Source organism: Nannobrachium achirus, assembly GCF_963921795.1.
Source record: "Nannobrachium achirus genome assembly, chromosome: 4".
NCBI classification, from domain to species: domain Eukaryota; kingdom Metazoa; phylum Chordata; class Actinopteri; order Myctophiformes; family Myctophidae; genus Nannobrachium; species Nannobrachium achirus.
Genome location: NC_137813.1, coordinates 28,683,301 through 28,708,643, shown reverse-complemented (window position 1 = coordinate 28,708,643; position 25,343 = coordinate 28,683,301). Strand labels below are relative to the sequence as shown.

The window sequence follows — 25,343 nt, the reverse complement described above, 5'->3', positions numbered from 1 at the left end:
ACACAAACATCACATTCTACACAGAGAGACACAGATACCGGTAAACACAGTAGACTGTGCATTGCAGTGCTGTTTATAGAGGTACAGATAGACGTGTGCATGTGCCTGCGTAATTCCTATTTTCCCTTTTCTATATGCATGGAATGTACACATATAAGGACACATTGTAATACCTGAAGAGTACAAATCTCAGAGTTAAAGGTAGTGTACGTGATTTAATTTAATTCAAATAATAACAAAATGGGTCTATGTTCTGTTAGTACTAGTTACTATAGAGTGTTTGGTCCATATTTGGAACACACACACACACACACACACACACACACACACACACACACACACACACACACACACACACACACACAAAACATCACATTCTACACAGTAAAATACTTTAACTACTAGTAAGACGCCTCAGGGCGACATTCGACCTTCAGGTCTCGCCAATTCTTGGCCATCTGGCCAGTGATGTATATCGGATAAGTTACCCATATATGGAGACCCCTGGTACCCATATATGGAGATCCATGGACTGTATATAGAGATATGCTGTGAGTATGTGAAAGGGAGGGAACTAGAGTACGTGCACCCTGGGGTTGCTAACTACTTAAAACATACAGTATACACAGTATACAGTGCAGTACGTTCACAAGAGTACCTTCAGGGTTCATATTCAAGTAGGACTTCCTCAATTTATGCCATGTTGCAATTTATTACAGTACAACGCCTGAAGGTTCTTCTATATGCGATCGTACTCTTTATAAGATAGTGTGTGGACGTGATTTTCTTTTTTTCCCCCATTTCCTTTTCACAGTACAACCTGGCGGACCCACTGAAAACTCTCTCTAACCAGCCCGACGAGGCAACCCCTCCCCCCCCCCAACATCACTGCAGGGATACTAGCACAAAACCTACGGAGAGGAGAGGAGAGGAGAGGAGTCATACAATTGGCCTGTAGTCATTGCTGTAAATGAAAGCTAATTTGGTTCCATTACCATCTAGCCGGTTTGGGTTGATGGCACAGACACGGTGTGTGTGTGTGTGTGTGTGTGTGTGTGTGTGTGTGTGTGTGTGTGTGTGTGTGTGTGTGTGTGTTTGTGTGTGCGTGCGACGTGCGTGCGTGCATGTGTGTGTGAGAGAGAGAGGAGGAGGGGGGAGGGGTGTGCTCCATCTCTTAATCCTTCGTCCTATATTTAGAGTGAAAGAAATGAGTGTGTGTGTGTGGCGGAGATATAGAGTGGGTCTTAGGCTATTTCCAAAAAGAGAGAGGACGAGATGGAAGGGGGGACTGAGGGAGGTGGAGAGGAGAGAGAGAGAGAGACAGAGACAGAGACAGAGACAGAGAGAGAGAGAGAGCAGTTCAGGGATGCTCATTGTGCTAATTTCATTGAGTACATTTCATTAAGTAATCTCACACCACTGCCCCTGGTGTTAAAGAACAGGTTCTACATACATTGTTCAACATGTTAACATGCACGTGTTGTGAAGCTGCAATACCGCTGCTCCTACACCCCCAAGCATGGAGGAGCTTTTTAGTTAAACTCCAAAATGGATGAGCCCTATAACAGCTGCTTACTGAGTTTTGTTCATTGTACAGTATTGTTGTCCAGCGCATGCAGTATCATACAGGTATATGTACATCCACACACACAGACACAGACGCACGCACACGCACACGCACGCACGCACGCACGCACGCACGCACGCACGCACGCACGCACGCACGCACACACACACACACACACACACACACACACACACACACACACACACGTCCAATAATCACAAGACACATGTGAAACAAGTGATGTCACTATATCGTCGTTGTCGGGTGGAAACCTTTAAGACCAAAGCTGTTTGTTTTGTATTTATCATTTTTAAAATGATTTAAACTAGTGAAAACAGCCGATCTACAAGCACACAACGCCTCAGCCGATCTACAAGCACACAATGTGTGAAATGACATCTCTTGTATGAGCATCAATCACTACAGTACTTTCCTATAACAGAGCACAAATCAAGGTTGTTTTCCTTTTCGAAGATGTGACTTCTGACTTCAAGGTATTCAAAGCGGCTGATTTCAATGTGAGGGAGTGTTTCTTTAACACGGGTCCACAGCTGGCTCTTTGCTGGAGTGCTAGAAAGGGTCTTCTGGGTCAGCGCTTTCCCCTGAGGGGTCACTTACACTTAAAATGTCACATTTGTCATCAATAAATAAAAGGTCCCACTGCCTTCGGGTGGGATATATGTGAACACACGCGTGTGCCCGTGGGGTGCACATGCGCGCACGTGTGTGTGTGTGTGTGTGTGTGTGTGTGTGTGTGTGTGTGTGCCTGTCTCTTGTAAAATTGTTGCCCAATCACTGTACTTTCTGTATTAATGTGTGCAATAAGTGATTGAAGTAGCTATTTTCATGCTGCACGTTGGGGTGGGCGATATGAAAAAATACAATATCACAATATTCTTCCAAGCTGTATCGCGATTCTTTTTCACGTTGGTTTTTATGGTTATTTTTAATGGTTATTATGGTTATTTTTCAAGTTACTTAACAGTACAAGGTGGTTGTAGTGGTCCTCAAAGTGACTCTGACAGTATACAAATTAAACCAAATGGACCCTTACGAGTCATTTTGGTCTCACATATACTCTCAGAGTTAAGGAGAGACCTTGACATTATAATGTTTGAGAACTACTGATTTAGACCAAAATGTAGGTTTAAATTAATTCTGCAATGAAGCTCTGTATTAACAATTCTATAAGGCTCTCCCTCATTGTATCACGATATATGAAAAGGCATATCGTGGAGAAATTGTATCGTCTCAACGATATTTATCACCATATCGCCCACCCCTATAGCTGCATGTGAGAGAGGGACTGACCATACAGTACGTCTATACGTGTGTGTGTGTGTGTGTGTGTCCAACACACAATAACCTACTAGAATGTCAGAGATTATTTTCAGCATACGCTCAGAGACTTGTTTGTAAACAACTAACGGGACGAGAGAGCGAGCGAGAGAGAGATAGACAGAGAGAGAGTGAGAGAAAGAGAGAGAGAGAGAGAGGTCAGTGAGTCCCATTTGGTTAGTAAAGTAAGACAGCAGCTGCAGTTTTCATAGTAGGACATGAACTGCTAACACACATAGTTCATGGAAACTGCTTATCTAGAGGGTCCAATGGAGGATCCTAGACCACCATGTTAAAGTGCTACTATTGCTATTTTACAATAAATTAGTAAAACTTGTGATAATTTAACTTATATACAAATAAATACATAGAAATAAACACAACCACATTTCTATTGAACCACTGATGCCCTATTCAAAGTTTTTCAATAATTGCTGATCTACAAGCTCATAAAACGTAGTTTTTTTGCGATGCATTGTGATGCACGGTGTTGTTGTGTTGTTGGTTTCATGTTATATGTGAAAAAAAGAAGGATTGAATGCACACCTGTAATGTTGCCGAAACAAATTCCTATGTGTTTTACACAATGGTAAATAGAGGAATCTGAATCTTGTAGATCAGCTATTTTTTATTAAAGTCCTCAGTTCCACTTTGTTCAGTCCAAGTTCAATATGTTGTGAATATACAGTATACAGAATATACAGAGAGAGAGAGAGAGAAAATAAATGTGAGTGTGTCCCCAGGCCTGAACTCAACATGATGATATAATGGAGTCATGTACCTGTCCTGTATGGCCATATAGTCCGGGCCAAGTACAAATGTGACTATAGTATATTATAGAGGTGACATTGTCGTATGTCCTTAGACTTACGACAGAAGACCTTTAAGTAAATTATTTGTTACCCGTTTGGGGTCTCTGTCATTGTATAAACCACTGAGCGTTTATATGAGAGGCAGAGAGGTGGAATATGTGGAGGCAGAGAGAGAAAATATACCTTTGAACGTGCCTTGATGCTGTGGTGGAAAGTAACTAAGTACATTCCCTCAACTAGTTCTCACGCCTACGTCACTCTGCCGGTCCGCCCGCCATCCCATTGGCCAGCTTTAATATAGGATTGATGTGAATATACTTATGAACTCCATTGCTTTTTGGAACCTACATTTCACACTGGGAGGCGTTATATATGGACTCCAACTTGGACGAAATATGGACATTCTATGACGTCACACTAAATGACATCATAGTACTGACATCATAGACTGACCTCCTATATAAAGGGTCTCATGTTTTACAGAGCAAGGCGGCAGATGCGGTGCCCCCAAGAATAGTTAAGGATTTTGTTCTAAACAAACATGGTGACAATCGTATTCATTTCATTAAAGATTCCAAATGTTGTATTGTGAATGGCAGTCACATCAATCTCACCCAAGGGTAAGGCAGTGGTTGATTACATCATGGTCTCTCAAGATTGTCTTAATTTATGCTCTGAATTCCGGGTTATTACTCTAAACGATTTGATGGAGAAGAATGGTCCAGAATCCCTTAATCTCTTGGGGGATCGGTGTAAAGTGCAGATCTGGCTTATGTTTCTCTTACAGTTTTTTTCGATTGCTAAAACGCATTTTTCAAAAATTTGGCAAAATTTTCACAACCTTTACTTCTGTCCCCAATCGCTTGACTCAATTTGTTACTACCGGTACTTTAGATTTCCTTATCATATTAGACTCTGACTTTCCTTCTTTACACTCTGATGTAAATTTCACATCACCTTGTTGTCAAAACACAAGACACACTTTTCAGGTTTGCACACACTTCTCACATAAAATCTCAAAGCATCAATCCACAACACACAAATATTCAAATCTCTAAACTTTCGGGTCAGGCGAGCAATTCAGAGCCAGGTCCCACTGCTTCAGGCCATGGAGGAGGCTTGTGGAGATGTGGGCTTTGAGGCCTGTCAGGGCTTCATGCGGCACTCTAGGCCAGGGGTTTTCAAAGTGGGTGATGGGGCACCCTGGGGTGCCACAACGGCAGTCCAGGGGTGCCGCGAGATCATTTGATAATATTTGGAATTTATTTGGACACTTGAAAAAATATTATTTAGTATAATTTTAAACTTGAAGTACAAAGTTATTTTCAGTCAGTTCTAACCAAAATGGCTATTATCTCAACGTTTTCCTCGCAACATACTGTAATCACTAAAATATTGTCACTCTCGGGCAGAAAACTTGTATCTCCAAGTTTCAAATGTGTACGTCTTTTGGTAAAGCAAAGCCCTGCTACATCATACAAGACTGTCGCACAAAACTATTGAAAACAGCCGATCTACAAGCACACAACGCCTCGCGATGCGTGTTTGGAGTGTTTGGGGGTAAACGTTTGGACCTACAGTCAATAAAATGTTTTGTCTGCATATTTGTGTGCTGTTTTATGTTTGTCTATGAGATTAGTGGGCATACACTGGGTCATTTTACAAAAAGGGAATTGGTTCATTTACCAGAGTAATTGACATTCATTCAGTGTGTTCCATTTCGACAATTGTGTTTTCAATTTTGCTCTTCAGTGTTCTGTTCATGCTTGGTAGTGTTCAGCCAAAAGCTAGTTGTGTTTATTCAATGAATGCATGTGTGTGTCATGTGAAAATATGGCTGTGTTTACCAAATGAAAACACGAGTTCCATTTTGTGAACATGTTAAGAGATTTGATGGCAAAGAGTTGTTTTGCAAAGGGATGCCAGGGTTTAGCAATTTGTGTTTGATGTGTGGAGTTTTGTGTGTGCAGTTTTGAAACAAACGTACAGTTTTGAAAAATGTGTTTTAGCAATCGAAAAAAACTGTAATATGCTTTGTTGTAACATTAACCTGTTGAAACAAAAACTATTCTGTAATCACAAAGAGAAATGGTCAAACGACATATGATCTAAGCCAAAACTTAGATCATATGTCCAGATTAAGCATTGTTTTGGTACTGAGCCCTATGTCAAATCCTTTTTAACCAGAAACCAACTGTCATTGTGTGCTCAGCTTAGAGTTGGTATCCTACCTCTTGCTATTGAGATGGGGAGGTTCTCAGCTGTGAAGACCCTGAAGAAGACCCTGGCGGGTCGAAACGTCTATTTGCTTGTCAATAAATGTTTGGAGCGACTAAAAAAGTGAGTGCGAGCTACTTTCTTTGTTCCTTGTATTACTGCGTTGGCAGTTTTAGCTCGGCACCTGAAGAACGGAGGATGTGCGCTATTTTTCTTTGGAGGTTCTCAGCTGTACCAGAAGAGAATAGGATATGCAATGTATGTGACCTGAAAGATGTTGAAAATTAATTTCATTTCATGTTTTATTGTACTCTATATGATGATTTGAGGGTCCCTTTGTTTGATGTATTGCAAAAACGAAAACCTGAGCTGTTCTGGGAAGATGATGGACAGAAGTTAGAATGGTTGTTTAATTATGAAGTCTTTAAGACGGCACAAGTTGTGCAATTCTTCGAGAGTAGAAAAATTGATCAGCTCGATGCAAGCAGCATCTCAGCGTGCCACACGCTTCCTCGGAAGGACAAGAAGAGTAAACCTGCCATCATAATCCGTTTTGTAAGTCGCATGCAGAAGACGGCGCTATTAGCGCAGTGGAAGAAGTTGAAAGGAACCCAGGTATATACCGGTACTGTAACATACTGTAGCTGTTAAAGCCCTTTATGTATGAATTTGGTTACATTATGTTACTGTGTTGGTACTTTGTTCCAAACTCATTTTCCCTCAATCCAAACGTTTGCAAGCACTTTTGGTAAATGTCCATGCAATTAAATGGTATAACGGTTAAATGATGGTATTTACAATCTGATCCCTGCACCAAGCAAAGTCAAACTGGATTGGTTTCAAGATGGGGACTCTGGGGAGTTAAGTTAAAAACACTGGTGTCTACATGAGAAGAAAGAGGCACCGGTGTCTACTGTCTACACATTGACATGAAAGAGACAGAGGAGAAAAGGAATTAGCGATGCTCTATGGCTCAGGTGGTTAAAGGACCTTTGGGGATCCCCGGGCCACATTGTGAGAACCAGTAGTGTAAGTATAAGACAACATTACAAGCCCAGAAGCACATCATGACTGTCTACTGGCTGCAGTAAAAGCCTTATGTGGGGATCCCGTAGCGTGCTGACGTATGCAGTATAGACCACTGTTTTCCAAACAGTGGATCGCAACCCTTTTGTGGGTCATATGGGTCACAACTTGAGTAAAAATCCCATTTTATTTTCCTACACAAAAAAATTGTATTTATATATTTCAAACGTTTTTTTTTTTTTTTCTTCTTTTTTTTAAGATTTTCTTTTTAAACTACGGATTTCCATAAATAAAAAATAAAATAGCCGATCTACAAGCTCACAATGTGGCACGAAGCAACGTGTTGTGCGCTTGTAGATCTGCTACCGGTATGTTCACTAGTTTGGGTACTAGGCAAACATCTAATCTCTCTTTTGGGTCTGGACCTGAAAGGTTTGAGAACCGCTGCAGTAGACTGGCTGTGTTCTGTGTGCTTGTCTCGACATACAGGACTAAAGCTTTTAAGGATGTGAGACGTTGAGAAAAGGTGGGAACTTCAATACCAACATTTGAAACAAAGGAAATCAATCATTCTAGCAAGCAAAGCAGTTACAGTTCCCATTAAAAACTGGATATCGGAATACTCGCTTAAAAAAGAAAATCCAATTACTGCCTACACGCCGTTTCAGCACTTCAGGCCCCGTATCGCTCCAATGTTGAGTTTCAGCAGCTGTTTCAGCAGTCGGGAGGTGCCAGCAAAACAGCCATTTCTAAATTAAAGTTAGTTGGGTTGTGTACAGTAGTTAGTCATTTCAGCACTTCGTCTCCTTGAAAGGTGCTTCCATTGCAGCGCCACTTGTCAGAGCGAGTGCTCGACACACAAACACAGAAGGCCCTGCTACCAATGTGTGTCAGTCTGTGCCTGCACTGTAGACTGTAACTGTAAACCTGTATACCCTTATCTTAATGCGACCGTAGGTCGCAAAAAACTGGCACATCTTGTCCACGTATCTCTGTCAGTACGTCACGCCTGACACTGTGGTTCTATGGGTTGTCTGTGGTTCTATGGGTTTGTCGCTCTGACATCACTCTTAACAGAATGGGTTTGCCGCTCTGACATCACGCCCTGGCTTGATGTCCCTTTTATGCCCATATATGGAGATCTCTGATGTCATCACGAGTCACACTTGCAAATGAATTACGTCCTTGTCCGTTTTATGCCCATATATGGAGATCCCTGTCCCGATGTCATCAATATTAAGGGAATATCTGGGAATGCCCATATTTGGTAATGCCCATATATGGGTATGTTTTGACATAATCGGCCTTGTAGATCGGCCCTAAAGGGCGAGGTCTTACTAGTAAAAATGGTAAGACAAGAATTCCTTTCCCAGAGGAATCCACTGAGATTTTTTTTTTCAAAAATCTCAAAAAGCATTAGAAATTGTAAAGAGAAAATTACTAGTACTAATAACTCACTAGTACTAGTACTAGTACTACTAATAACTAATAACTAAAGCGAGCCCACAATTAACTCATAAAAGGCACAACTCACTTCACACTGGGTGTGATTTTTATTATTACCAGGCCATAATAATGGCTTCTATTTCAGCATGTTTTACAGCATCCCCTGCGATGATGTCATTAATAGATTTCTGAGCTATCCAGTACCACAGTCCACCAATGAGATTCAGAGTCAGTAAACGGAAGATGGTGTCATCTTTTAATGAATACTAGTATGGACCAATTATACAATAATATGAAGATATATGAAGGTTGAAAATGGGTGACGTGCTCCTTTAAGTGATTAAAACCAGGATAGTTAATATCCAAAAACCCAGATGATACCCTCAGCATAGTCTCATATTACATCGATATAATATCAATATATTACACAGACCTATAGCACCACTGTTTGTGTGTGTGTGTGTGTGTGTGTGTGTGTGTGTGTGTGTGTGTGTGTGTGTGTGTGTGTGTGTGTGTGTGTGTGCGTGCGTGCGCTCACGCGTATACATACTTTATTTTCAATATTATAGCCAATTTGGGCAAAAGAATATGTGACTACACAAGTTATTGGGAACGTCTGCTCATTATCTTCATCGATTTCACCTCTTTTATTGATTTCACCTTTTTTTAATCACTTGGGCCAATGAGGGGGAGATGCAGACTGAAGAGAAGGAGAGAGGTTAAAGAGATACTGTATATCGCCGCTGTTGGCCAGAAACCTTGTATCTCCACATTTCAACTTGTTTTGCTTTTCTTTTCTTTTTTCTTTTCTGTAAAATAATGCCCTAATTTGTAAAAAGAGGGTCGCACAAAAGTGACAAAAATAGCAGATCTACAAACTCACAACGTGTTGCGCTGTGAGCTTCTTCAAGCTTCAATTATCAAAGTACAGAGCTGCTATTTTTGAACAATTGTGAAAGTGAAAGTGGTTAACTCATTTAGGTATTCTAAATCCTGACCCAAGTTTTCTGAAAAAACTTCAAATATTATCCAAAAGATTACAATAAATGCATGTTGCTTAATATACTGTACATAGCAACAACTACCCCAAAAGATTACAAGAAATGTATGTTGCTGTATACTGTACATAGCAACAACTACTCCAAAAGGGATTTCCGTCTTGAAAGGTGATGTATATCAGACCAGTTACGCATATATGGAGACCCCTTTTACCCATATATGGAGATCCATGTACTGTATATGGAGAGCCCAAACATGCTTACTCAGTTATTCGTTATGTGAAAGACCTATGACATCTATAGTCATGTTTCCATAAACTTATTCGAATATAGGAAGCGAATTATCAGAAATGCGCATTAAGACAAAGTGAATTTGGCCTGTTTCCATTAAACTGATGAAATGCGATTCTTGGGAGATCCTGCCTGCTGGGTCCGTCTGACCGACCTGCTGTAAATACTTCCCGCGGGCTTGCTCACAGTGCACAGAGCTGGGATAGGGCGGAATCTGTCTCGCTGCACACTCATCCTGCAGCGTTGCGGATGCGAGCTGCTGTGAGCTTGTACTGTAGATCGGCCACTTTTGTGATGACAAAGGGTTAGCCAGGATTTACTTGGATGATGTGATGGACGAGGCTTGCACACAACAGAGCCGTAAAATAAACATCCAATGCAAAGGTACAGTAGTCAAAACTTATTCGCTTCGTGTTTCCATTGCACTAATGCGCATTATGTTTTTTCGATAAAGCCTCAAAATCCACCTCCTCCAAGCGCATAAAAGTTTTTGCGGATAATGAAAGTTTATTCGAATTTTGAAGTGTTTCTATAAAAAGATTTAAGCACAAAAGGCTTAAAGGGCCTACACCATGCTTTTAAAACTATATTTTTTGTATAAATATATGCTCAAAAATGAGTCTTAGACAGGTCTTAACCCTCAAACACACACTCTGACCATTCCACTACTGACATCATACATACAATCCCTTTTATGCCCATACATGGAGATCCCTGTCTGTAGAACCAGCCACACAGATATGGGCTGTCTTGGCCATATGTGGATTATGTTAGTGTGGTATATGGCCCGATGTGGCCTCCAAATATGGGCATTCCCATATGAAGTCTTGTTAGATATGGGCTTAATATTGATGACATCAAGGATCTCCGTGTTTTGGGCATAAAAGGTATTCTGTTGTGTGGTTCCCCTGATGAAGTGTGATGTCAGAGCGGCAAACCCATTCTGTTAGAGTGGTTCCCCTGACATCACAGTGACGTCACAGTGATGTGTCAGGGGAACCAGAGTGTCAGGCGTTATAGACAGAGAAACATACGGACAAGCTGTGACCGTTCACATACTAAATTGCGACCTACGGTTGCAATAACCACATTTGGATCGACTGGGACATTTCTTTTCTCCACCATTTCCTGAAAAGTAACAAAGCTCTACGTGTAAAACGAAAAAGATCTCTGTTGTCACTCACAACTCAAAGCGTGAGCTCTTCTAGCCAATGCAGTCAGCCAATCAGCCAATTAGACTCCTCCTTCAACAAGCAACCCACCTCCACCTGGTCTCAATCATCTACTCTAGAGCAGGGGTCGTCAACATTTTCAGGCCAAGGACCCCTTAGTTGAGAGATTTTTTCATAGATTCCATAGAGTTTCATTGCTTGACAGCACAATCATCAGTGTATTTTGGAGGTCAATTTGTGTTTTCAGATATTTAACCACTTGAACCGTCAATACTTAATAAACTTGAACTCTCACTCTGTACTAGTACTCTGTACTTTTCCCCTCTACACCAATTAAAAGCCAATCTTATATACGTTTAATTTTAATGGAGTCTAATAGCCCAAATGTTTGTTATCTTATTATTGTTTTATTATAATTCAGTCATTATCAGCAATAAAACATTTCATTTGCAACAACTTGATCTCTCTTTATTGAAATGCTTCTGGACATACCAGGTTTATTTCCACACGACAGTGGTGCTTTGCAGAGAGACAGACGACACATGCAAGGTGCAGCTCATTTATACTGTAGGGAAAAGCTTCCTGACTGTACGATGCAGCAACACACTATATCGGGTGGAAACACTGTATGTCCAAAACCGTTACGTTTTGTATTTATCATTTTTAAAATGATTTAAAATAGCCGATCTACAAGCACACAACGCCTCGCACCAAATTTTGCCCGACAGTCTTGTCTGATGAAGCAGGGCTTTGCTTTATGAAGAAACGTACACATTTGAAACTTTGAGATACGAGGTTTCTGCCCGACAGTGACGATATACTATTACACACCGTCAACTGTCACACACTCCTACCGCATACTGCTGTATGTGAAAACCTCTCTCTGTGTGTGTGTGTGTGTGTGTGTGTGTGTGTGTGTGTGTGTGTGTGTGTGTGTGTGCGCGCGCGCGTGCGTGCGTGCGTGCGTGCGTGTGTGTGTGTGTGTGTGTGTGTGTGTGCATGTTGTACGTATTGGAGATGGAAGTCATTATCTACGCTCAATTAGTTACTAATACATTGTGTTGTGCGCATGTGTGTGTGTGTGGTCCTGCGTGTGCGTGTGGGTACAGTACCGGTACATGCAGGTGTGCATACATGCGCACATTATGGTCCTGCTCATGTACGCGCGTGCGTGTGTGTGTGTGTGAGTGAGTGCGTGTGTGTGTGAGTGTGTGTGTGCGTGCGTGCACACGCACGTGTGGTCGTGTGTGTGTGTGTGTGTGTACTGTGTGTGTGTGTGTGTGTGTGTGTGTGTGTGTGTGTGTGTGTGTGTGTGTGTGTGTGTGTGTGTGTGGGAGGCCAGCAGAGATCACACAGAGGTTAAACGTTTCATTTCTGACATGTCATCAAATACGGACTGTATATCACTCTTTTGCCCTCCCTTCTTCCCACCCATCCATCTCTCTCTCTCGCTCTCTCTCTCTCCGTCTCACCTCCCTCCTTATCACTATCTCTCTCCCTCCCTCCTACAGTACCTATCCCTGGCTCCTCCCCTCACCTTTCTCTCTCTCTCCCGTTCTCTCTCTCCCTCTCTCTCTACTACTGCATTGGCCAGCAGAGGGAGAAAGCTCTGTCGCAGCCTTTTATCCAAAAAAGCAAAGAGGCGGGGGAGGGGAACCTACAGAGCAATTATACCTCCAGAGAGGGAGGGAGGGAGAGAGGGAGAGAGAGAGAGAGAGAGAGAGAGAGAGAGAGAGAGACCACGATAGTGGAAATGACTGCAGGAAAACATGCAAGCTTGTGAAATTAAAACAAGAGGGAAACAGAGCGAGTGAGAGTGTGTGTGTGTGTGTGAGAGAGAGAGAGAGAGAGAGAGAGAGAGAGAGAGAGAGAGAGAGAGAGAGAGAGAGAGAGAGAGAGAGGTATTTCTCTATATGCATACAGCATGATGAACCCAAATAACCCACACGCATAGAGCTGCAGGAAAGGAGGTCAGAAATGACTTCCATAGCCTCTCTGAGGATTTCAGTCTGTGAGAGTGTGTGTGTGTGTGTGTGTGTGTGTGTGTGTGTGTGTGTGTGTGTGTGTGTGTGTGTGTGTGTGTGTGTGTGTGTGTGTGTTGGTATTTGTGTCTCTCCTTGAGGGTTTGGGAATTGCCATAAGACGCTGTGTAAAAGGAAAAGAAAGACAGAGAGAGAGAGTGAGAGAGAGAGAGAGGAAGGGGGTGTTCTCTTACAAAGGAACTCCGTTTATCGGCGACTGGGACATACTGGCTAATCAATAAATGGATGCACACACACACACACACACACACACACACACACACACACACACACACACACACACACACACACACACTAGGGATGGGACGATATGACAATTTCATAACGCGCCACGTTTTTGTGACGCGTTGTGAGCTTGTAGATCGGCAATTTTTTGGGCAAAGACATTTGATAGAGAGTGAAAAAAAAGACTGCATCAAGTAAGTATATTAAAAGTACCTTTACCAAATATAGACGGTTTAAGTGGTACCGAATATGCAGCTCGGCAAATAAAAGGTGAATTGATCCCAGTGCATGACGGAGGACGATATCATGATGAATTAAATCACAATCAATTAAATATCGCGTATCGTCCCATCCCTAACAAACCCACACTTCCCATGCAGCCTGCAGGGGTGAGCAGCACACAAAAAGAGGGCTAAGAAAGAGACCAGAACGGGAACGTAACACCACGCTGTGTGCTCCCGTCGGCGTACTGTATCTCTCTAAGCACGCATCCTGTTCTTTTTTAACCGGCTAGCACAGACCAAACTCCCAACCCCCCAACCCTCAGATCTCATCTTCTCATTTTCATTACTTCGGTCCCCCCCTCCCCCTCCCTTTCCCCTTCCTCTGCCCTCCCCTCCCCTCTCTCTTCTGGTTTCGCTGCAGCAGCACAGCGGATGAGAGCTAAGTCAGCTGCTATCAGTGCTGCAGTGCTACGCTATAGCACAACCAACCATAGAGCAGGGGAGGGTGGGAGGAGCGGAGTGGAGTGGAGTAGAGTGGAGTGGAGTGGAGGGAGGGATGGAGGGATGGAAGAGAGGAGGAGAGGGAGGGAAAGAAGGAAAGGAGAGGAGAGGGAAGGAAAGGAGAGGAGAGGGAAGGAAAGGAGAGGAGAGAGGGAAGGAGGAGAGCAGGCATGTGCACACATAGACATCAAAGGGGGCTTGAGCCCCTGCCCTTTTATCCGTCTGTAAAAAGTGCCCTCTCCAGAAACATGAATGCAGTTTTTTACTATGGTGAAAGAGATGCAAATGCCCCTCTTTCCATGCCATACACGAAGGCAGCGTTCAAGAGAATTGCCTTGTCACAAACTCTCCTGAACTTGAATGCAGCGTCTCATGTTGAAAGAATTGTCCTCTCTGTTGATTATGCTTAGTTCAGTGTGGTATCACACCGAAAACAGCCGACCTCCAAGCTCACAGCACGTTGTTTGAGGTCTGCTATTTTCGATATTTCCACAAAAAGGCCCTTTTAGAAATGTCAGCCCCTGCCTCTCTAACATTCTCTGCACGTCCCTGGAGGAGAGTGGGGTGGAGGGGAGGGGAGGGATGGATGGAGGGACCTGAAAAGCGATAATAAGCATGCCAGCACTCAGCCCTGCAACCGTGGTAATAAAGCAGCAGAGATGACGGCTTGTGTGTGTGTGTGTGTGTGTGTGTGTGTGTGTGTGTGTGTGTGTGTGTGTGTGTGTGAGTGTGAGTGCTGGTGGGGGTTACACACCGCCATAGACAGTGGAGTATGTGACAGAGTTTATGAGTTTAATAGTCTATTCGTTCACCGAGTCGGGATTTATACTTTGTAGTGCGACGGTGTCTCGGGCAAAAAGCTGATATATACAGTACAAGCTTGTGCTGTAGATCTGCTATTTTTGGCATGCAACATCGCTGTATGACGGAAAACATGAATTAAGCTAAAGAAAGAACAAGTCGAGAGACACATAGGAGAGGAAGAAAGGGAGAGGGAGAGAGAGAGAGAGAGAGAGAGAGAGAGAGAGAGAGAGAGGGGTGAAATGCCTTGGAAAGGTATAAGTCATGTGTTCAATTCTGTTCTATTCTACCATAATCCAGTGTAAACTGTTTTTACACACATTTTTTACAATGTTTCAAAAATAGCAGATCTAAAAGCTCATAGTGCAGCACTAAGTGAGCTTGTACATCTGTTATTTTTGAATAGCCAAAAAGTATTACATATGGTTAAAGTTAAAAGGATTGTGATGCTATATTAACACATTTTGCTGGGGACCCCCTTTTAACCCACAACACCTTGCATTGCGTTGCCTCTAATATTTGACAATTTGGCCAGTGTTACATTTGTCAATTTAGAGGTATTAAAAAGTCCTTAAACATAACTTTAGAAATGTGCATATACCCTCTATACACTTAAACTTTGTTGGTTTGTTTACCTTTGAGTGAGAAAACAATGTTGCACATTAAGTTAATCATCTGGGGACCTCCCAAAATAATTTGGGGACCCCACTGGGGGTCCTGAGTCTGACCCACATGTTGAGAAACTCCGAAGTAGAGTACATCACAATACATTGTGTGTTTGTGTAGAGTAATGATGACTGCAGTACATGTGGCGTGAGAAAGGGTACATTCAAAGACTTGTACACTTATTAATAGATACTGTATAAAGTACATAATACAGTACTCTAGATCAGTGGTTCTCAACCTGTGGGGCGGGAAGCTCCAGGGGGGTCACCACATGATTTCTGGGGGGGTCCTCAGATGACAGTGAAGTGACAATTTGGGACTTTTAAGAGCATTACTGCATCATAAGTAATCAACAGAACAAACTATACTATACTATATGGAATCTGGTGAATCGCGTTTGCCAAATTGTCAAAGAATTTAAGAAAGAGGCAACCATTGTGAAAATAGATGATCTACAAGCTCACAGCACCTCGTAGATCTGCTATTTTCACTATATCTATCTGAGGAAAAAAATGTCATGCCTCAACTTCTGCAATTCCAAGTGCTTGTCAGGGTGGGGTCCACAGTTCAAATACGATTATTTATTAGGGTGTTTGTGGCCTGAAAAGGTTGAGAACCATTTCTCTAGATAAGAGAAAGCTTATATCATAGTCATATCTATAATTCAACAGTAGAAGGGCAAACCTGGACGCCATCAACACTGGATTTTATTGAGTATACTTTATAGGCAGAAATAGACATACTGTACATACATATCAACTTTCTTGATATGTAAAGCAAGCAGGGCCACACACAGCTTTAAACTAAACACACATACATATAATACGTATATGCTATAAGATCAATGCCTTAATTATATACATATAAATACACATATATATACACACACGCACGCACGCACGCACGCACGCACGCACGCACACACACACACGCACGCACACACACACACACACACACACACACACACACACACACACACACACACACACACACACACACACACACACACACACACAGCATATACACAGTATATTTATTTTTTAGGTGTCATGGCGGTTATTTTTAGATGACATGCCCGGGGGCTGCTGCTTGTCTTTGGTCATGGATGTTGGCAGGGACAACGAGCTATGCCCTCGTTGTTCCCTGTTCAAGCAATCAGCTAAAACCAAGCATGCTGTCCTCTGCCTACACCTGGGTCGTGCCGCGCCGTCACCCCCTCCCCTCCACACACACACACACACACACACACACACACACACACACACACACACACACACACACACACACACACACCAACACCCACCGCCCTCGACCCGTCTTCATGTCGTCTCGTTGCCGTTGGCACAGAAAACTATTGACTGCAACACTTTCAAAGTCACCTCAGCTGTCACACTGTCCACGCGTGCGCTCAATCTCTCTGTTTATTGTTCAGCCTATCGCCCGTGCTTCTGCCCCCTCGTTTGGTTTCCTCCCTAGTCAGGATTTAGAGGTCCATGACTGAGTTGAAAGGGAGAGAAAGGTGTGGGACGTGTGTGTTTGCACTTGTGTGTGCGTGTGGGTGCGTGTGAGAGCATGCAGTTCCTATTAATGGCCCAGCAGACGTCGCTATTTCATCTTCTACCGGTCACAATTTACTTTCAATAAAAACTGAATGAGTTTTGGGCACTTTCTGTTTTCGCTGGTTTAAAGTCTTGTCGTGATATGCGTTTAATAAATTATGGTACCATTAATTATAAAATTAACGATAAAGTAGGGTATGTTTCTAGGGTTTCTACTGGTTCTCTCGCTGCGTTTGCAGCCAATAGCAGTCGTTTCTGGTAGAATTTTTGGACCAGAAGTTCAAAAATGATAGATTTCAATTCTGCAAAAAAATGGCTTCAAAGCGGTCTGTAGTTAATACCACAGAGAAAACGCTTACAGTGCATAAATGTTCTCAAGCCAGGTTATTTTATTGTGAAGAAACCCTCTCATCGTGACTCTAAACCAAATAACTAAAACCAGAAGAAATGTCCAAAATAATTCCTTCCTTGTGCCCTCAGCTCCAGCAGGCACTTCCAGGCAGTAAACATAAGCAGGACTTCCACAGTGGCTAGGTGTGTAGTCTTGACACAGAGTCTTGCTTAAGAGTGTCTGACCTACATGGCTTTAAAAGGACAATACGGGCATCCATACCGGCAATGTCTATTCACAGCTTTGGCCTGATGTATGTATGTACATACAGACCAACTTGATTCAAATGTCACCAATCTAGAGGTGAAACTGTTAATCAAACCAATTGATTTAATTGATACAATTATTGATACAAAGTGTGACAGAGCAGCGGTATGGTCCTTTAACCCATTTACGCAAATCTGCGTCACTTTAGATTTTAACCACTTTAACCATTATTTTATGTTTTTGAAAATCCACTTGAAAAAACATTTGTTTCAGGTTTTTTACCCAATTCTATAATTGTCTTCTAAATCCTTCTTCTAAATCAGTGGTTCTCAAACTTTTTCATGTCAAGTACCCCCAAAATTACATGCATTTGGCCGTGGACCCCCCATCTCAAAATATGTTGTTCCAGGGACCACCCAGAAGCAAATTATTTGAGTTACAAATTCGCTTAAAAAATAAATAAATAAATAACAGATCTACAAGCTCGCAGCGAGTGCTATTTATCATTAGTTAAAGCATTCAATAATTCTAGGCCTAACTGAGTTAATCCTAATTCTTTTCCAAGTGCTTCCCCTTGGGGAACACATGGGACAGTCAGTCATCATGGGACTTCCCTGCAGGGGTGGGAAAAGTACTCAAATGTTGTACTTAAGTAAAAGTATCAAAACTGCAACGTAGAATTCAAAATGTACTTGAGTACAAAAGTATTGGCATCAAAATACCAAAGTACCAAAAGTAAAAGTACTCATTATGAAGAATGTCCCATGATTTTCAAAATTATAAAGAACTTTTGAAAATAGCAGATCTACAAGCTCACAGTGAGCTTGTAGATCGTCTACTTTCAAATGGCTGAAATGTATGTAGGGTTGAAGTGTTTAATGCATGTTAATTTGTAATAATAATCAAGCTACAAAGTAACTATTAACTAATGTGCACAAATAAATGTAGTGGAGTAAAAGTACAATAGTTGGATCCGAGATGTAGTGAATTAGAAGTAAAGGTATTGGAATTTGGAAAAACGCAAGTACAAATACCTCAAGACCTTACTTAAGTACAGTACTCAAGTAAATGTACTTAGTTACTTTACACCACTGTTTCCCTGTTGACTGCCTCTATGCTATGATACCTCCAGAGAATTAAGCTACACTGAACAGTGACATCCTACTGTAGTTAACCACTTTATCCCTGGCATACCTGTTTTGGGCATGTCCTTGTTGTTGTGCATTACATAAAGGTTTATAGGATAATATATATATATATATATATATATATATATTAGAGATGTTACCGATCAATCGGCAATGGATCGGATCGGGCCGATCAAAGCGTGATCGGTGATAATCGGTGGTTTAGATCAAAAGGTAAATTCACCGATCCGATCCGATCGGTGCATCCGATCAACCAGCCGTTCAGTATGCCCACTTGAGGCCATTTTGGGGTATTGATTTCCACAGTGCTGAAGGAATAATTAGTTACTGCTATGATAATAAATACATAGTAATGCTGGTAAATAACTATAAGGCAAATATATAAATGAATTCATGAGTGAATTAATTAATAAAGTTAAAACATTAACATTTAGAAAATATAAATAATATATAAATAATAACTTGATCGGATCGGTGATTGATCGGTATCGGGTGATCAAACTTTTGTGATCGGTGCTCGGTGATCGGTTCCAAAAAACCTGATCGGACCATCCCTAATATATATATATTCAAAAGAAAATATGAAAATAAGCAGAGCTATTTTTGCTATTATATAGCTTAACGACTATATCACTAGTCTATCATTTGCCCACCTCTTTTCCCCTCTACTACAACACAAGCTCTATTTGTCCATCTCTTCTCACCTGGCTTTAGACTGGAGCAGACTGATGATAACCCACCAGGCAAAGACCATTTTTCATATTTTAAATGGGCGTTACAGACCGCTTTGAAGCTACTTTTTTGCAGAATTGAAATCTGTCGTCTTTGAACTTCTGGTCCCAAAATTCTATCAGAAACTGCTGCTAATGGCTGCAACCGCAGTGAGAGAACCAGTAGAAACCCTAGAAATATACCCTACTTCATCATACATTTTATAATTAATGTTACCATGATTTACTAAACGCATATCATGAGGATTTAAAAAGAAAACGTTTACTAAGATAAGAAAATCAAGTGTAAGGTTCGCCAAATCCTCACATTGAGGATGCTCAATGTAACATTCAGCTTACATTGAGCTGAAGGTTTTTTGGTACCAGTAGAAGTAAAGGTGAAATAGCGACATCTGCTAGGCCATTAATTGGAACAGCAGCTTCAAGGAGAACCCGGAAGCAGCTTCATTTCCAGCAAATGAAACTTACCCCCTGGTCTCTACATTACTGCTTGTTTGTACTCATGACTGTACAGTATATTGTGCATGTTGTGTGTGTTTGCTTGCATGGGCTCGTTGTGAGAAACTGCATGTAGCTCCGCATGTGCTTGCATGTTAATGTGCGAGAGTGCGTTTGCGTCCCTGTTGCAGGCGTCAATAAAGTGACCATGCTGCGCATACCAGCGTCGACAAAAAATACACCTTGACATACAATAATCCAGGTCAGAGCCTGCCTCCGGCTCATGGACAGATATGGATTTTAAAGACAATTAACTAGAGAAATAAAAGGAGGGGGTGGGGGTGTATGGAGGCAGATAAATGTGAAATAGGAGGAAAGAATGAGAGAGTAAGAAAGAGTTAAATGACGGTGGGAGATTGAGAAATGGGAAGGGAACAGAGAATAAAGAAGGCAGAGATGGAAGAGTTTGGGAAGAGTAATGACCAATTTGTTAAACATCGACCAGGGCTGGCACGATTACAACATTTAAGATGGCGGTTAATTGTCATTCAAATAATTGCGATTAATGATTTAATTGTGTTTTTGGCATTGAACATTGGAACATAATATAATAAATTAAAACATTCTGTTTGCCTTTTAGGCTTTGTAATCAAAAATTGCCAATATACCAAGAAATTAATTACTGACTATATATAATTAATAACCTATGTATGTATGAGCTATAACTGAAGCTTGTAGATCTGCTGTTTCTGTTAATTTTGGAAAATGTATGAACATTTTGCAACATGAAGACGATTATGACGATTATAACAATTATGTAATTATGTAAGATAATTGCAATTAGGCTATTATGTAACAATTGTTACACGCCTAACATCGAACAATGGGGAACATCAGTGCGAGATTCTACATCCACCGGAATGCAATTGTTCAACAGTCATTGCACAGGGTGCTGTGATCTGTTCCCTCCCCCAAAACAACATCCATGCCACAAGAAATGACTTAAAATCCCAGCTTTCTTCTGTCATGCTTTGCAATATGCAAGATTATGCATTTGCCTAAAGTGTTAGTATAAATGAATCTCTCCTCCAGAAGGACTTTGCATTCGTAGTGTATTTGCTAAGGACAATCACATGCGTGCCAAACAACTTTTAACTAAACTTTTTTGTAAACTTTTCAAATGTATTTTCATTCATTTTATTGTGTGTGTGTGTGTGTGTGTGTGTGTGTGTGTGTGTGTGTGTGTGTGTGTGTGTGTGTGTGTGTGTGTGTGTGTGTGTATGTGTGTATGTGTGTGTGTGCGTGCGTGCGTGTGTGTGCAACTGTGCATGTGTGTGCACCCAGGTATAGTTACATGTGCAGGTGTGATTCTAACAAGTCAGCTATTGTGTAAGTCACATGAGTGTTATGTAGCCAGCTGATGCATGCAATGTTGTTGTCATGCAGAAACCACACCTCACTACTTCCGTGGGAGAAGGACAAAGGACAACTTTTTAAGAGCGCACACGCACACACACACACACACACACACACACACACACACACACACACACACACACACACACACACACACACACACACACACACACACACCACATTTAGCTGCACAAAGCTTACATATCGTACAGTGGAGTGCCTAAAGCAAACAAGGTCCTAATACTTCACTTTGAGCTCATTAATGAGACATACAGTATCTCATTCAGATACTGTGTGTGCGTGTGTATTTAAACAGTCAGTCAGTAAGGACAGAGAGAGAGAGACAGACAGAGACCGAGAGAGAGAGGGAGAGAGAGAGGGAGAGAGCAAGTCAAGAGAGCAAGAGGTTTTGTGTGTGCATGTGTGAGTGTGTGTGTGTGTGTGTGTGTGTGTGTGTGTGTGTGTGTGTGTGTGTGTGTGTGTGTGTGTGTGTGTGTGTGTGTGTGTGGTGTGTCTAGAGGGGGGCAGAGAAAGCACCTTGGCAGACAGGACTGCGCACATCAGACAGAGGGATCTGTATACTATGGAAGGGGCAGACAGGTGTTGTAAACAATACATTATGATGTGCATATAACTTAAACATTAATCGTGTTTTTGGAAGACAGGCAGAATTTATGGGACGAGTGGAACAGCCAATGACAAGTGCAGAATGTGAAGGGGGGAGGAGGGAGGGAGTGAGACACAGAGAGAGAGGGAGAGAGAGAGAGAGAGAGAGAGAGAGAGAGAGAGAGAGAGAGAGAGAGAGAGAGAGAGACGTCCGTGAGGTGAGATAATGCACTAATCTAGCCGGACGGCTCACCACACTGACAGCGAGAGGTCTACACAGGATGACAACGAGAACAGCAACGGTTTAATCAAGCGTGGGAAAGAGAGGAGAGGAGAGGAGAGGAGAGGAGAGGAGAGGAGAGGAGAGGAGAGGAGAGGAGAGGATGGTTGTCAAGGGTATGCACTATGCAGTAAGTTATACAGGCACATTGACATCCAGGAGGTAATGCGTAGAAATGAGCATGTGAGGAAGACAGACGAAGATACAGTGTGTGTGTGTGTGTGTGTGTGTGTGTGTGTGTGTGTGTGTGTGTGTGTGTGTGTGTGTGTGTGTGTGTTAGAGAGAGAGAGAGAGAGAGAGAGAGAGAGATCTTTGGGATAATCTACTGTTAGAATGTTCGACTGATGATATGGTTTAAATGATCCTTTATGACTATTTCTATGCATTTGATGTGTGTTGTCCTTGCATAGAAGTCTCTGTCTGTCTGTCTGTCTGTCTGTCTGTCTGTCTGTCTGTCTGTCTGTCTGTCTGTCTTTGTCTGTGTGTGTGTGTGTGTGTGTGTGTGTGTGTGTGTGTGTGTGTGTGTGTGTGTGTGTGTGTGAGAGAGAGAGAGAGAGACACACACACACACACACACACAGAAAGAGGGGGGGCAGAGGCACCAGGACAGGTTGTTGTTGGTAGATTTAAGTCGCAAAAGGGCACAATATATGATGCACAGACCATATCCACCCTGCTGATCAATCCATCCATCCATCCATCCATCCATCCATCCATCCATCCATGCATCCCTCATCCATCCATCTGCAACAGTGACAGCATAATACTTTATGTAGCTATAATCTGTATGTTCTCTTATTCTTCGCACAATTAGGCCTACCCATGTGCACAATTACCCACGAAACGTCCCGCGTTCCTCTGAACAGCGACTAACTTTACGCGCAACAATGCGCAGTGGCCAACATGTGCCAAACGGTGCGTACGTGGTGTGGAGACGCGTGAAGGACGGAGGTGGAGAAAGGGGACAGAACAGAACAGAACAGAACAGAACAGAACAGAACGTAACATGCAGAGGCTTGATTTCAGAAGGAAGCAAAGTCGGGGACAAATATGCATAAACTATTAACTGAATTTGAGGTGAAATGTGAACACTAGGGGGGGTGGCCACTGCCATCTCTTGATGCAGTGGTTCTCAAAGTGGATTCAAGGGACTCAGTGGGTTATTTTATGGGGGTCTAAACTCTAAATGGGCCCATACAAGTGTGTAACTCTGACAGTGTACAAATGGAACTAAATGAACCCTAGTGGGTTCATTTGGTTCCATTTGTACACTGTCAGAGTTAAGGGAAGACCTTGAAACGACGCCCCTGGGAACATGCGCTCACCCTGGCATATTTGGACGAGTAGGGGTCTTCGAACAGAGACCACAGGTAGGGCTGCCACACGGCCCACCAAGACTTCTTCTTGCCGTCCTCGCCCATGCACAGACGCTTCAGGTCGCCGTCCATTCCGGCGAGCGCCGGGTCGTCGTCTGGGTCTTCGGGCTCGGGCGTCTCGAAGCTGTCAAGGGCTTCCTCCGCGTCGCGGTGCTGCCTGTAGTTCATCCAGCAACACGCCTCCACGTCCGTCTCGTCGATGCCCCAGAAGGCGAGCTCGTCCTCGAAGAGCGGTCCGCACACATCGTTGGGGCAGTGGAGCTTGCCGGTGCGGTAGTAGTTGAGGATGAAGGAGAAAGTTGCTGGATGTCGGTCGAAGAAAAACTCGTCGGACTGCGGGTTGTAGTCGAAGTTGCTGAAGGCGTCGGGCTCGGTCAGCCAGGAGAGGCGGGTGCCGGGCAGCGTCTTCAGGGTGTTGCGGTAGGTCTCATGTCGAACGCCGCCGCAGTTTATCACGATCTTCTCGCTGTCTGACGCCGAACAAGTCATGGCTGCGCTGGAACATTATTCGGTCGGTTCGCCCGACTACTTGTTCCCTTCTTTCTTCCCCATGCACCGCCTGAGCCTCAATTCTATTTTCTATCCAGCGCTGGATGGGATGAGAGATGATGGGGAGGCAGGCGAGGAACGCAACGGGGGGAGGAGTCGAGAGAGAGAGAGAGAGAGAGAGAGAGAGAGAGAGAGAGAGAGAGAGAGAGAGAGAGAGAGAGAGTGCTGTGTGTGTGTGTGTGTGTGTGTGTGTGTGTGTGTGTGTGTGTGTGTGTGTGTGTGTGTGTGTGTGTGTGTGCGTGTGTGCGTGTGTGTGTGAATAATCATAATAATAATAATAAAAAATAATAATATCTCACATTTATAGCTTTTCTGAGTAGGCTTTATACCCAACTCTGTGTGTTGGAGGGGATGAGGCGAGTATTATTAGCTGAGGAAAGCATAATCTGAGTTCCCAGAAGTTATTTTTGTTTTTGCCACTAGGGGGAGGCAGGCGGGAAAGCAATATTGAAGAGGTGGTGTTTGTTTTCTTTTCTTGGGCTTTTATGCCTTTATTGATAGGACAGTAGACTGACAGGAAAGGGGGAGAGGAGTGAGTCGAGTGCACAGAGTTATAAGAAGAAGGAGAAAGGTCGAGTGACACGCAGCAAAGGTCGTCGGGATCTGGACTCGAACTCGTGACATGACATCCTATGTGGTATCACCCCAAAGAGGTGGGTTTTGGTTTGGAGGGTGGGGGCGACGGGGCGTCTCTGAGTGTTTTGGGGAGTGCATTCCACAGGGTTGGGCCAGGCCAGCAAAAGCAAAAGCTCTGTTCAAGGAGGTTTGCGTCATCAGACCTGAGGGAGCGAGAGTAGGTGTTTAGTAGTATTTTGAAGTGGATTCTTTCTAGTTTCTTTGACCGGGAGACAGTGTGGAGGACTGGTGTAAAATGGTCTCTGGAACGGGTAGGCCTTTACTTGTGAGCAGGCGGGCAGCTGAGTTCTGTATGACGTTTATTGAGGACTTTGGAGGTCGTGCCATGGAGGATAGGCAGAATGTGATGAAAGAATGGATGAATTTTTCAGCTGCAGAAAAGGGCCTGAGACGAGCAATGATCTTGAGGTTGAACTTGAAGAAGGACATTTTGGTGACTTGGTTTACATAGGTGTGGGGTGAGAATGATGCCCACCCAGGCAGGGCCGGAGTGGGCCTGTAATTCAGTCCGGGAGTCACACACCCTTCCAGGGTAGGCCTATATAAGTAGTCACTACAACAATCACTACTGTACAGTATGTCACAGGAGCAATCCATATGAAGACAACAGTAACAGTAGAGCATTATTCCTTTCCACATGGGTCAAGTAATCACCAAAAATATATACCAACAGTCACACA

At 42.9% G+C, this 25,343-nt stretch overlaps 1 protein-coding gene across 4 annotated transcripts in view; it reads right to left on the bottom strand.

Annotated features, from left to right (window-relative positions):
* Positions 1–23,976, bottom strand: part of LOC308283763 (voltage-gated potassium channel KCNC1-like) — a gene marked incomplete at both ends in the record, with an annotated part of 100,126 nt that extends 76,150 nt beyond the window's left edge. For 3 of the 4 annotated variants that reach the window (XM_080724248.1, XM_080724246.1, XM_080724247.1), the window contains one exon: positions 23,428–23,967. In XM_080724248.1, coding sequence (XP_080580374.1) covers positions 23,428–23,967 — 540 coding nt within the window. Of the gene's footprint in view, positions 1–23,427 lie in introns of all 4 variants that reach the window. The other variant, XM_080724249.1, reaches the window with a different exon arrangement.
* Positions 23,977–25,343: the final 1,367 nt, after the last annotated feature.